This window comes from Petromyzon marinus, chromosome 47, assembly GCF_048934315.1.
Source record: "Petromyzon marinus isolate PM22_M1 ecotype Great Lakes invasive population chromosome 47, UKy_Petmar_22M1.pri1.0, whole genome shotgun sequence".
In the NCBI taxonomy this organism is placed as follows: Eukaryota; Metazoa; Chordata; class Hyperoartia; order Petromyzontiformes; family Petromyzontidae; genus Petromyzon; species Petromyzon marinus.
This window is the reverse complement of record NC_133713.1, coordinates 6,220,102-6,233,251: the sequence shown is the minus strand read 5'-3', so window position 1 is coordinate 6,233,251 and position 13,150 is coordinate 6,220,102. Positions and strand designations below refer to the sequence as shown.

Genomic DNA, 13,150 nt, shown 5'->3' with positions numbered 1-13,150 from the left:
TCATGTGAGTGTTCAATAGCCAAGCCCCGTGTAGCCATGATGACTTATTTTTCAAACTAACTTTTTTTGCTCTGTTTTGTTAATGCATGCTTCTGGGGTGCATTAGCTTGTTTACAGCTTCACGTCGGTGATGACATTAGCGGCGAAAATTAGATTGTGAGCGACAGGGCATGGCTAAAAAAGTTTTAAGAATGGCAATGTTTAGAATAAACAGTTCCATTACTAGACCTTTTTTTAGTATCATTTCCCCTCCAGTGCACTTAGTCTGTTTAATGACATAATTGTGTATCTTCAATTTAGACCTCAAAATAGCTCAAACTTTTATTATTTCTCATTCTTCAATGTTTTTGACCTCCATTTGTACTTCCCATCGATAAGCAACAAAACTTAGAATGAAAGTAAAGTTTAGTTAGGTCATTCACGTTGCATGTAACAGCTATTGAACTTTAAAGCTGTTCAGGACACATTGTACAATATTAAACTCAAGTTGAGGGGCAAAATCAATATTCAAGTATGAGCTCTTAAGAATTATTGGTTTCACGTATTGACAAATAAAAATATACATATTTAGCTGCAGGTAAATAAGCAATATATATGCATGCAGGTATATAAAATACACATTTGCACCAAAGAGCTGTACAATGCAGCAAAAAAAGTTATATTTATGACGTCAAGCTTGCAAAGTCATTGTTAAAATCAACAACCGTGTTTATTTTAATAGTTGGCCACATCTTTAGTTTCTTGCCTGGATCTCTATTAATTGGCCTTGTGATTTTCTGAACAGTAAAAGTCTTTCATGCTACCTTACTACCGTTACTGTATTTAAAACCGTGCCTATTAAGACCACACCGTGATTCTGTTTTACATGAGAAACATATATTGTACAGACCCCTGTCAGTCCTCTGCTGGATGAAGTCCTCCCCACGCCATATTCAAACAACAACAGCTCGTCACATTCAACATTAACATAACACCGTCTTCAAAGGGGAAATATATAATCGGTGACGTTTTCCATCAATGACCCTTTCCCAGCACAGAGAGAAAGAGTGGACAAGAGTTGTAGACTGCACTTGACACCATGGGGGAGCCTGACAATTTGAAAATACCTAGCATTTTTAATTTCATGTTGGTAGCTGGAATTACCGTTCCCTCACCACGCTGGTCATTGTGGCTTTGGTGAAAGAGGGAGCCCCCAGATTCAGTTGAGATATCATTCGTCACTGACGTTAGCCATGACCAGAAATCGGAAACCGAGGTCGTCAGGTTTATAACGCAGTGTGCTAACCACTGCACCTTGACTGGCCTCCATGTGTGCATATATATTATGTATTACTTATATATTATGCATCACATGTGTGTATGCAAGTTGTACATAGGTACCATTGGCACATACAAAATAGTGTATCATCATGGGAACTCCTTTGCCAGTACCAAAATGAGAGAATAGGTATTCCCCTTTTTTCTGGCAACAAAACAGGTGTTAAGATGTTAAAACACCAAACTGAAAACTTTTACAAGGAATCATGTCTGCATTAACCACAATACTTGTGGTCAAAATGCAAACAAAAAACACTCTGATAATATATGCATTGTCTTTGAAACTGATTGGTCCACACCAGAGACAGCTTTCTTATGAGCCTAGTCTCAAAACGGTGTTAGACCAGAGGACGTTTGTAATGCTTGTCTTTGTGCTGTACGCCTTTTGGCGTCCTCTGGTTTAACACCTTTTGAGACGAGGCTCCAAAGAAAGCTGTCTCTGGTGTGGACCAATCGGTTTCAAAGACAATGCATATTATCAGAGTACGTTTTTTGTTTGCATTCTGACCACAAGTATTGTGGTTCCTGCAGACATGATTCCTTGTAAAAGGTTTCAGTTTGGTGTTTTAACATCTTAACACAGCTGTTTTGTTACCAGAAAACAAGGGGAAAACCTATTCTCATAGTGTTTCATGTTTTGCTTTTGAAAGGACAACGACGATCCAGGAGTGAGTAGTGTGCACATGTAGTGATGCGATGCCACCTCAGAGGCACTTGTTTGACAATCAAGTTTCAAGTGTATTTTGTTTGACTGGGTGAGAACTCGACCAGGATAGTTTCATTGCAACAGTGGCATGGTTCACCGAAATGACCAACAAATAAAATGGAGTATAGCAACTTTATTTTAGGGGGCATTGATTGCTACGCATTATCCCTTTATAGAAATTTGCGGAAAATGTTTACGGTGGCCCAGTTTAGATCCTGACACTGGTACGTGATTTACGTCGGGGGCTCTTTAACGTCCGCTGTGAAGCAGATGGGGCATCCTTGTTTATGGTTAATACGCAACGCGGTAATAATAAAGGCGGCCACTGGAATCGACCCATGATCCTGTGCAACAAGCAATGAATGCGCTCCCGCCAGTCTGTGTCACAGCCCATGTGACCCAATGGAAGCCGTGTGTGGACTCTCATGCCCTGCTGGCATTGTCGCATCTCCAATCGCCCACACTGTGCCATCCAGAATGAGCGGATCCAAAAATCGTTGCGGAAACAGCATCATCACGGTGTGACCAGGGTAGCAAAGCCCAATGTGTAGTGCACGATTATTTATGTGAAGCTACTTAAAGAGATTGTGTATCAAGGTGGCCAGATGGCTTAAGGGGTCAGAACACTGAGCCGGCACCGATGCTATCTTGGGCTTGAATCTGGGCAGCAACTTCTGATTAAATCCTGTACTCAAGTACCGTGCTGATTGTCATTGCCCTGTGACCAATGATTGCATGAAAAACCCATAGCATCGAATTTAGTTTTTTCACTTAACTTGGCTTATTTCAACCTTGAGAATGAAACCTATAGGTTCAATTCATATTCTATTAATGATCACCTTTGCAGGGTATACAAATCTGTGCTGTTCATGGGGATAAAGTTATCTTCAGAAGTGGTTATTTGACACCTTCCATTGCCCTTGAGCGGAACAGGGTGATGAACTCATAGCTGTGAGCGTTTCATTTGGAAATGTCTGTCTCGTTGCACGATGCTGATAGCACAGTCGGTGGATATCGCAATTAGGCAAAAGAGAAGTAATTTGTCAGTATTTGTTTTGTAAAAACATTTTGCTTGCATGTGAACACCCTCCCAGGTTGAAAAACCAGTTGTGCAGCAGCAGCAGAAATCACAGTGCTTGGCCACGTTAATCGACCCGCTCTTTGCAGAGGTGAGAGCATCACATTAAGTAAGCCACCCGCAACACCGCCTTTTAAGATTCTCCACGCACGCGCTCCCCATGCCTTACCCCTCCGGTGCCGTCTCGCACTCCCATCCCGCACGCCCGTCCCCTCTCCGGTAAGTCTCACGTCTACTGCTCTCTGAAACGCACTGCCGCCGCTGTTCCTCTCCCTTCAGCTGTCGCCACCGCAGACACCTTTATTCTATTAATAAAGGCCGTGATCTGAACGTGGCTCTTTCACTCCAGCGCTGTCCTACCAGACAGTCTCGCCCCTTCACCTGATGAAGGCCGCTTGTGTTGTGGCCGAAACGTCGTGAGAATATTATTGTGTTATTTTATCAATTTATTATTTTATTCTATTAATTTTACCAGGTAAGTCCCGCCACTGAGCTATGCAGCTCTTTTTTTTAGAAGCTAACGTGGCTACAAATGAAAGCTCAACAAAGTGCCTCTTTCACGTGGAAGTTTATAGCAGCCAAATACTCTAAACGCACGTTGATTTCTAAATGTGGAGGGAAAAACCGGAGGGCCCGGATAAAAATCCATGCAACCACTGGGAAACTCGTTGAGCTATCATTTGTGTCCCAGGTCTATATAGCTCAGTGGGCCTTACCTGATGAAATTTGAAAAAAACAATTGTTTAGCGTGGGTGGTTGTGCACAGTACAGAAGAGACAAAACAGTCTGGCACACATTACCCCCTTGAACTTCACATTTACATGAGTAGACTTGAATTTGAAGCTCAAAAAGAAATTGCCATGTGCAGCGAGTGGACCAAATTTTGGCACAAGCACACAAACCACCTCTTAAAGCCCTTCAGTGAAATCCGTTTGGGTCCTGCCTCGTGACGCCTCCGGACAAGTGAACTGCTTGAAAGCCGCTTTTTGACCGAAGTTTCTCCGTTGCCTCCCACAGCTGAAGGAAAAGCACAGAAGCAGCGGAAAGAATGTGTTGGCAGTGGAGGAGCTTGAGAATGCCTTCGGTCTGGCCGAGGAAGCGTGTCCTGGCATATCCGACCGACTTATCTCCCAGCTTGTCGACAGAGTCAGAAGGTATTGAGATGAAGCCCGACACGTTTATATGCACCGATGGATGTTTCGAATGTATTTCGTTTTGAAATATCTTGTGGCTTCACATGTACGTGTACAGTTCCTCTGTCAATCCACTGCTGGATGAGGACCACCCTCATCATGATTTAACAACACTTCACCGCGCTGGTCAGTGCGCATTGGTGAAGGTGGGGGGGAATAGAATTACAGTACAATGATTTAGCAAAACTGCCCACAATGTAATCCCACATCTTGTAACTTCTGTTATGCATGGTGGGCACCTATACAACCATTATCCAGGCCAAAAACTACTTATCTATTTGAAACGAATGGGCACATTCTGGACATTATGATCATAGGCGTGTGTGTATATAAATATATGCTAGCTAAATTTGCGGCATAGATCATCGCATGCAGCATGGATTTATGTTAAGATGGTGTGGTGAGTAACTTGTCTGGATTTACCTAAATATAGACCTCGGGGAATAAGGCTGCCAGTTGCTTGGGTGTGTTTTCATGCAGACATTCTTGGTAGCCAATGATCATATGTGCAGACATATACTGTGAAACTGCAAATGATAGATCCACGACTGAGTGTACAAGTTGGGGTGTGGCTTTTACTTTGTGAACTTGCGCATCAGCGCTCTCTCAACGTCGCTGAATATTTGCACTAAGTGACTTTTTTGAAGGATCGCCTTTGGCTTTAACCATCTTTACGTGACAGCGATTCGGAAGGGATGTGGTGCTAAGGTCGACCGACCCAGTAAATAATGACGTGTCATTCCTGTGTGCGTGCCTGTTTTCAACAGATTTTCTTCAAATACCGCAGGAGCATCTCCAGCTCAGTGACGCGGATGGGGTGGGGGGGGGGCGGGGCTGTGACCGACCGTAAGAACCTGAGGAATGCCATCGTGAAACGGGGACTTGTGACGTTCGATCCTGTATAAAAAAAAAAAATGAAGGCATGTGTTTTTGTTGTTGACAGGTGTCAACCAGTGCCTGTGCCGGCAAGGGTGGTGTTCTAGAGAGGGAGAATTGTTTGGAGCATGCAGGGCGTGCGTGCGTGCAAGTGCGAATGGAGTGTGTGTGTGTGTGTGCGCAGAGATAAACAAAAAGACTAGTGGCAGACAAACTTCTGTTCTTGTGTACCATAGCACCAACAACGACGACGTCTTTTGAGATTTGGCACAAACTGGCACCAGCCCCATTATTTGTGATGACACACTTTACAGAGCTGATGGGTCATTTTACACCACGTGCTTATTGAACATTTACTCTCGTTAAGCAAATAATCTGATAGCAGTATATTAAAATGTGTATATATGTACTTTTTTTTTCAGATACTCGTAAATCACATTTTCTTTCCCCACTGATTAAATTCTCTGCTCATGGGTATATGCTAAAATAATCCCTTCATAAGTTAATAAAAACAAGTATGTAAAAATGGTTCTTTATTTAAATAAAAAAAAGCATGCGCCTGTCCTTTTCAATGTGGTCAGACCATTAATAAAAATATGTTCTTGGGTACTTTAAAGTTTGTAACAATTTAATGTGAATCTTCGCATTACTAGTATTAATCGAAGAATAGAAAAAAACTAAAAAATAACTTTAACTAATGCATCTTACAATGCATTGTTTGCCCATTGTAAGGTAATTTGTCTAATCACTCAGCATGCGAAACAAGACATAATTTTCTGAGAAAATATAATCTAGCAATTAGTGATGTTATTAAGTCATCTAATCAACTGTGCCCTAGAACCTGATTTTCTATTTAACAAACGGTCAGTTTCATGTAAAACTATAGGTAAAATAATGTAAATGAACACATGCATAGGTTGAAGTGTAAATATGCAAATCAGGGCTGGTAGCCAGTAACAGGTAAATCTTGCCATGTGACCCATCACATCAACTAAACTCATCGTTAGTATTTTTTTTTCTAGATTTACTGTACTTTGTATGCTGATCAGATTACTTTTGTTTCCTTGTGTATATGAGGTATATGATTACGTGAACATATTTTTGTGTAGGGGTTATTTTCGGCAGTTTCAATACATATATTCTGCTTTACAAAAAAAAAGAAAAAAATAGAAAAAAAATTACACTTTGTAGGCTAATATTCATTACACGTTTGCCATATCAGCAGAGAGTTAAAAAAAAAATGTATGCGGTGTAACATAATGGTGTACAGTATTGGAACACTTGGTGGCATGTTAAAGTTGATGGCTTGCATTTCACAGCGGGTTTTGCCAAGTGGCTATCTTCCTTTTTGGTGCCCCCAATGTTGTGGCCTTGAACCCAAGGCTCGCCATGTGATGAGAGCGCAATAAATGATCACCCCCGTCACCCGCCCTGGCCCACGCACACCTGGCCTGTGACGGGTGCAAACCTCTGTCGCTGGAGACAAAACGAAAGCGTGCATGAATATTTTAACTTTTAATTCGCTGGGTCTGTCTGGATCGCTACGTACAGACGGCAGCGGTTTGACCAAATTATGAAAACGATAGGTGGTGGGGGGGGGGCCATAAACAAGGGGCTGTTCTCGTTTTGACGACGTTATAACTTTTTTTGTATTTCCCCCCTCCTCTCAAGCAAGACCAGCTCCGATTGGCTGTTGGAGCTCAAGTTGGCCGTTGCCTTATTGGTTTCCGACGGGCCCTTCTTGACGCTTGTGGTTGGCCTTGGGGCGGAAGTAATCGTAGTGTGACGAGGCCATCGTAGAGTTTTATTTTTCCTCTCCTGTCTCCATCTCTTGGTGAGCCCTGGGCACTTGAACAAGATTGTTGGCGTCTGCCGGATTTAAAGAGAGAGAGAAAAAATATATATTCCTTAAGAGTCTGAAGCCCACCTCTTAAGGGTAATTTGCCAGTTTTTCAGACTTTAAATGGCAAATGTAGTTTCATCTTGTCAAAGGTGCTTCCCCTTTTAGAAAACGCAGAATTACTCATGCTCTAATCAGCCTAAACAAGAGTCTTTACATGCCCTGCAACCGTAAAGGAAATGTAGAGTTACATTTTGTTTAGTTCTGGTTACAAAATTGACGCAGTATACATAGTGCATTTATTTTATGGGGGGGGGGGGAGATAGGGTGGGTGAATGGGTGGTTCGCTTTATTATGACATTAACTCTGAACACTTACAAATTTTGTCATTTGAAAAATTGTTTTGTTGTGTAAGAAAATGTAGCTATTTTGACCCAAGAGTCTTGATTTAAACATGTAACCTATTTTAATCCACATTAAATCGAAAAAATAGTAAGACCACAAAAAGGTGGTCTAACACCAGTCTCAAGGGGGTTTTAATAGTAAAGTTGCACTATAACGAGGTCAACTTAACATTAGTCCTTTGCATTTATTTCCCGTTGAATAAAACAAATATTTCACCGCTAATTTGGCATAGCCTAGAGCGTTCAACTTTTTTGCGCCCGAGTAACAAAAACGGCAGACTGGCAGATGCTCAAGAGGAGGAGTAGTTTTCCCAACCTTGTGGTGCCGCTAACCACACTGATGCTCCTCCGACAGGCCATGGCAAAGTGGACCGTGGAACTGTTCACAGATTATTTTTTTTTTTCACAAAACACCGTGGAGTTTTTTTACTGCATGGTGGTCCGTACAAATCTTTGTTTGAGGTCGACAATGGTCCTCGGGTCCAGAAAAGGTTGGGAAAGCACTGCTGTGGTTGGACTCAATTGCTCCTGCAGGCATAGGCGAGGCGTAGTATGCATTTACACTTTTATTTTCAGTACACTGTATGGTACAATTTTAAGTTAATTTCTATGCTTTGGGGAACACCGCTTGGTCGTTTCTAAGGTTGAACAATACAGCATCCATCAGCGCTCCGGGAATGGGGAGGCAGCCTTTGGGTGCAATGATCACATTGTGAAAGTGCCCATCGAAGGTTTATTTATGGAAGAGATTTGTTGGTGTGGGGATTGAGACATTGAATGCTTCAACTGGCCAAATTGTATTTTTTTGTTGTGTAAATTTTAATCAAGCTCACCCGTTACCAATTTCACCACAAGGTACAATATACAATAAAAATGATTCTTTTACAAAGATGCTATGCTACTCTTGGCGTTGTTTATATATTTTTACTCTGGTTTAGCAAATAAGTCCGAACGTGTTTTTTTTTGTTGATTGCCAAACATGCGGTACAGTTGTTGAAATAAACTAGTGGATGTCGTATGATTTATGCACTTCACATCGGCTTACATTTTTGAAGCCCTGGATAATGGTGTCACATCTTTATAGATGGTGGCTGGAGGTAATATATAAATGCTGTACGAGGAGGAAAAAGGAATACTTAAGATTTTCTGACACAAGTGCAACTTCATTAATCGAGTTTGGAATTTCGAATGTGCCTAGTTAAAGGCGTATTTAAATGCGGCCGTTGGACCTCGCACCATCGTTTCCATAAGACACGCAGCCGCACACGCGTGGAATTTAAATGGGAGTACACCCTGTCAAAGATGCACTCCATTTAATATTCACGGTAACACTTCACAAAGATGTGGTTTAATGTATACAATGCTGCACAAGTAAGTTGATATCGACTCCGAGTAAAATGTGTTGCATAGTTTATTAATGGCAACGTGTGCTTGAAAAGAACGAGCAGTCTTAATTGCAAATACAACCACTTAAGCTTATTAATGAAATGCATTAAATATCCATGAGTGGTTGTATTTAAATTGTTTGCAGATTCATCAAATGCACGCGCTGCATTAAATGACTGCAAGACTGACACGATCGCAAAGGAATAGCTTTAAAAAAACACAAAAGTTAATGAAAGTACCGCAATATACCAGCTTACCTTGCAAGCAATCCGACGCTTTTCCCACCCAATGATTAAACATTGAAAAGTCCACTAACTTTTTTTTAGCGATTTCGACACCGCATTTCATGGTCATTTCTGGCCCGTTTCAAAACAGTTATGGTATTGTCTGTCCTTGCCATAAATTATAAAGTGCTGTGTCTCTAAAGAAGATGTTAGCCCGATTTGTGTTTGCAAAGGTTTTAATGGGAGGTGTGATGGTTATATTTATGGGGGGGGGGGAAACTGATAACACGGCTGCTGTTTAGTAAATTGTAAGTTAAAGTAATGGATAAAAAAATGAATGTGACATCAAATGGCATTTCATTCAACGGCTTGATAAGAAATCTCCAATTGTCTTAGTCCGCAAAAGCTTATTACAAAAAGAGCACAAAGTCGGCTTAAAAGCAGGTTTGTAACTAGCCCACGTTTGCAACTACAAAGATATATATTTTTTTATACGAGAAATGGCTGAAAATAAGTAAACTGCTTGTTTGGGCACCATGCAGGATGGAGAACAACAGGAAAATAAAAAAAAACTAATGGGAATAATGGGAGGGAACTGGAAGAAGAGGAAGAGAATGGCTGGATGACATAGATTGGTGCAAGAGATATGTGGCATAGCCTCAGCATGTTGGCACAGGATAGAGGGAAGTGGAAGCAAGTGACATGGAGTTTGAGAAATGCAAACAATATTTGTAAAAAAAAACGATTGAAATACTGTTCTGTATTAACAACATTCATATAGTTCTTCCCATGGCACACTTTGTTTAAGTTGGAAAAAAAAACCTCCGAACGCTGCATATTTTTTTTTGCCAACGCAAGCTGCAAGTCGGCTGCAGAGGTGCGCTCTACATCAATTGTAATCGCCGTTACGTAACGAGCGTGTTAACCATTGTGCACATGGCCAAAGTCACCATTTGTTCTTAACGCTCCTCGTCGCGTGGACCGCTTTTTATTTATACGACCGTCACCCAAAGACCACGTTCTGCGGGGAACACAGATTGGCCCTATCGATAACGGTTCGCGTGCCTCGGTACTCCAAAACGAGGGTGGTGGTAGAGGCAAGTGCCATCGGTGAGACCTCATTTCATGGTCCGACACACACGGAGGAGGAGGAGGGGTGGGGCGGGTGGTGTAGCTCACGTCATGCCTGGCTGCATTCCGCGTTCACGTTTCCCAGTATCCACTAAACGGCGGCCACCGCGTGGGTGCCAGGGAAGTGAACGTGCCAGAGACGTTGCCTTTTAAATGCTTTGTGAACACGAGCTGCCCCAACAGCTGCAAGTGCTGCACCCCCCACTCCCCACGTGTGCGTACAGGGTGGCATTGCCTTGACGTATTCAAATATGAAATGACGATTTTGATTTGTGTCGCGTCCGAATACTTTAGCATTTCAAGAAGCCGTGTTGACCCTAGTGGCTTAGCAGTAAAGCGCGCTGCTCCTCGACCCGACCGTCGGAAGTTTGCGAGTTCAAATCCTGGTTTGGGGAGATCATTTATAGCCCATCACCCCTCCGGGGTCGACACGAGTACCAAACTTTGTTGTGGGGAGGTCAGCGGTTGGTTATCACATGGAAAATACTTGTCTCCGTCATATGGTATTTTTACACCACTGGTTTAAGGCTGTAAACCGGAGATGAGCAATGATCGTTCGGGCAGTAAATTGATTTGGCCTTTTGACCGTTAGCCAGCGTGCTAATTCGTACATCCGTGCAAAACGAAAACAACAGCAAAGCAAAAAAAAAGACACGAGGGTAGTAGACTGGACAGCTACACAACACCGCGAAAGCCAAAAAGCAATACAGCTGAAACTGTAATGATGTAACCGTCATCTCGTGTGTATGTGTGTGTGTGTACGCGTGCGTTTTTGTTTGTATGTGTCTGTATGTGTGCGCGCGTATGCGTGTGTTTGGGGAGAGCGGAAGCGTCACGGTGAGCTCGCCGCGCAACGAACCCGATGAACAGAGTTCGGTTTTAGTACTCACTCAAACGTGTGTGGGGGGGGGGGGACTAAGTTGACTCCCACGGTGGGTGTGGGGAATATGGGGCCAGGGTTGCGGGGCATTCGGTAGAAGTAAAGTGGCGTCCGCTTACGTGGAAGAGCTACGAGCCGAGGGGATGGGGACACGCTGTGGCTTGAGCGAGCGCACGAGGGTTTGGAATCCCTGCCTCGGGATGAACACGATCGCTCTCTAACCTACGACAGCTTCGGCTGCAGCGAATATCCAACCGAGCGATTGCCGTTTTAGAACTCGATAGCGTATTACGATAGTTTGCATATGTTTTGTGTTAAGGTAGTCGTTTACGCTTCCAAACAGGTCGGTGGCTTCCACGGGAATTTGTAGTGTTGGTGGGGACTAAAGTTAGGCTTCGGTTACACTGTGTAACACGATTTTTGTTCGTGGGTAGTAAGTGTTTTTTTCTAAATGCTTATGCCTCAAAAGTTTAGAAAATGGCTATTATTCCCCACAAACTTTGCTTTTGTGACCAGGACTTTACGTGAAGGAATAACACAAATGCACACCACGTTTTCTCATTGAAAATAGGTACATTTCAAAATAGCGCTGTCCTGGTCACAAAAGCACAGTTTTGTGGGGAATAATAGCCATTTTCTGTACTTTTGAGGCATAAACAATTGGAAAATAACACTTCGTACCCAGGAACATTTTTTTTGTTAGTGTTATCATCCCCGTCTTTCTCCCACCGCAAACCCCACCCCGACCCCGCCTACGGTGAGACTCGCTAGGGTAATAATGGTTTTATGGGTTAGAGTGCGTAAATATAAACGTGTCGTTTACCCACCACCACCCGACACAGCCAATTAGTAAGGCGTTGTCACGTAAACAAAACGTGCCGATGAGTTACTACTTCAGCACACCAGTGTGTTGGAAAGTAAAACAAAAACCCCCACGACATTTAAAATTGAGAGTGAGCGACGTTCCGCTGGCGATTACAACGACCAGCTTCATCGGGCGATTTGCCGGAATTGTGAAGAAAGTCCTCCTGCTTAAGGGTGATGGCACCACCGTGCGCCTTACATCGTGCGCGTGGTTAGACGAGTCCGTTAGGCGGTCTTGAGACTCAGGACGTTCCGTTGAGTGGCACAGTGGCAAGGCGTCGATATTCGCGGCCACGCTGGCTCTCCCCCAGGTCGTTCACACTCTCTCTCGCTCTCTCTCTCTATGTGAAATGCGAGTCTTTGCGGCTGAGCAGACGCGTCCTCGCGGACGAGCTGGTGGCGCTGCGAATGACCTCCATCCACCTGCAAGAGATGGGACCGCGCAGCTTTAAGACGGACGGAGGGTTGAGGGCGAGAAGGGGGGGAGGGGGTTGAGGGCGAGAAGGGGGGGGAGGGGGTTGACCTCCTGATGGGCCGGCCCGGAACAGGCAACGCTCGTACAAATCACAGGGCAGGAGGATGGGGGGGGGGGTCATTTGAACCAACATTGAAGTGACACGGGCCATTTGCACGCCCGATGGCTTGCAGGAGCGTGTTATTGCACACAAGCTAAACAAAAAACGCGTGTGATACTGCGTTTAAAGTCGTGAACCGGTCCCGGGCCTCCCCGAGGTCGACTCGGCCTCAAATTAGTATCTGGTGCAGTGCCGGATGAAGCTTGTGGGGGCCTGCAGCATATGTTATGAAGGGGCCCTAAATAAAATTTAAAAAAGTAAATATTAAAACACAAATTTTGAACTTGCATAGTAAAAACAAACATTGTATGTTTTAATTTGCTATACAGCCAAATAATACGACAAATCGCTAACCTTAAACACCCAGTCATTCGTAAAAGTTTAATGCGGTTCAGAATCACTGAACCGGAATTGATAGCTTGAAAGCATTTAGCGCGGGGCCTTTGAAAGTGCGGGGGCCGTAGCTACTTTTGCTACTCGGAAAATCCGGCACTGATCTGGTGCGGTGTGTAGTAAACTTCGCCACTGGGGAGACAAAAGCGGCCGGGCGTAGTGCTGGCCACCCGCCCCCTCGTGTGTCGTTTCGGCCTTAATAGGTGCTCGCTAACAGCACTTGCCCCAACAGTCTGTTACAGGCTACACGGGGGATCTTTGTCTTTTGCAGTCGTGTGCAAAG

At 43.7% G+C, this 13,150-nt stretch overlaps 2 protein-coding genes across 3 annotated transcripts in view; one reads left to right on the top strand and one right to left on the bottom strand.

Annotated features, from left to right (window-relative positions):
- The window catches only part of LOC116952550 (serine/threonine-protein kinase 25), a 36,131-nt gene extending 27,825 nt beyond the window's left edge, over positions 1–8,306 (top strand). The window contains exons 9-11 of the mRNA XM_032971997.2: positions 3,118–3,192; positions 4,119–4,255; positions 5,062–8,306. Of these exons, the coding sequence (XP_032827888.1) occupies positions 3,118–3,192; positions 4,119–4,255; positions 5,062–5,101 (252 nt within the window). The 3' untranslated portion in view covers positions 5,102–8,306. The remainder of the gene's footprint in view (positions 1–3,117; positions 3,193–4,118; positions 4,256–5,061) is intronic.
- A 501-nt stretch (positions 8,307–8,807) lies between these two features.
- LOC116952585 (FERM, ARHGEF and pleckstrin domain-containing protein 1-like) overlaps positions 8,808–13,150 on the bottom strand; it is a 101,854-nt gene continuing 97,511 nt past the window's right edge. For both annotated transcript variants that reach the window (XM_032972071.2, XM_032972070.2), the window contains exon 27: positions 8,808–12,322. In XM_032972071.2, the coding sequence (XP_032827962.2) occupies positions 12,241–12,322 (82 nt within the window). In that variant the 3' untranslated portion in view covers positions 8,808–12,240. The remainder of the gene's footprint in view (positions 12,323–13,150) is intronic.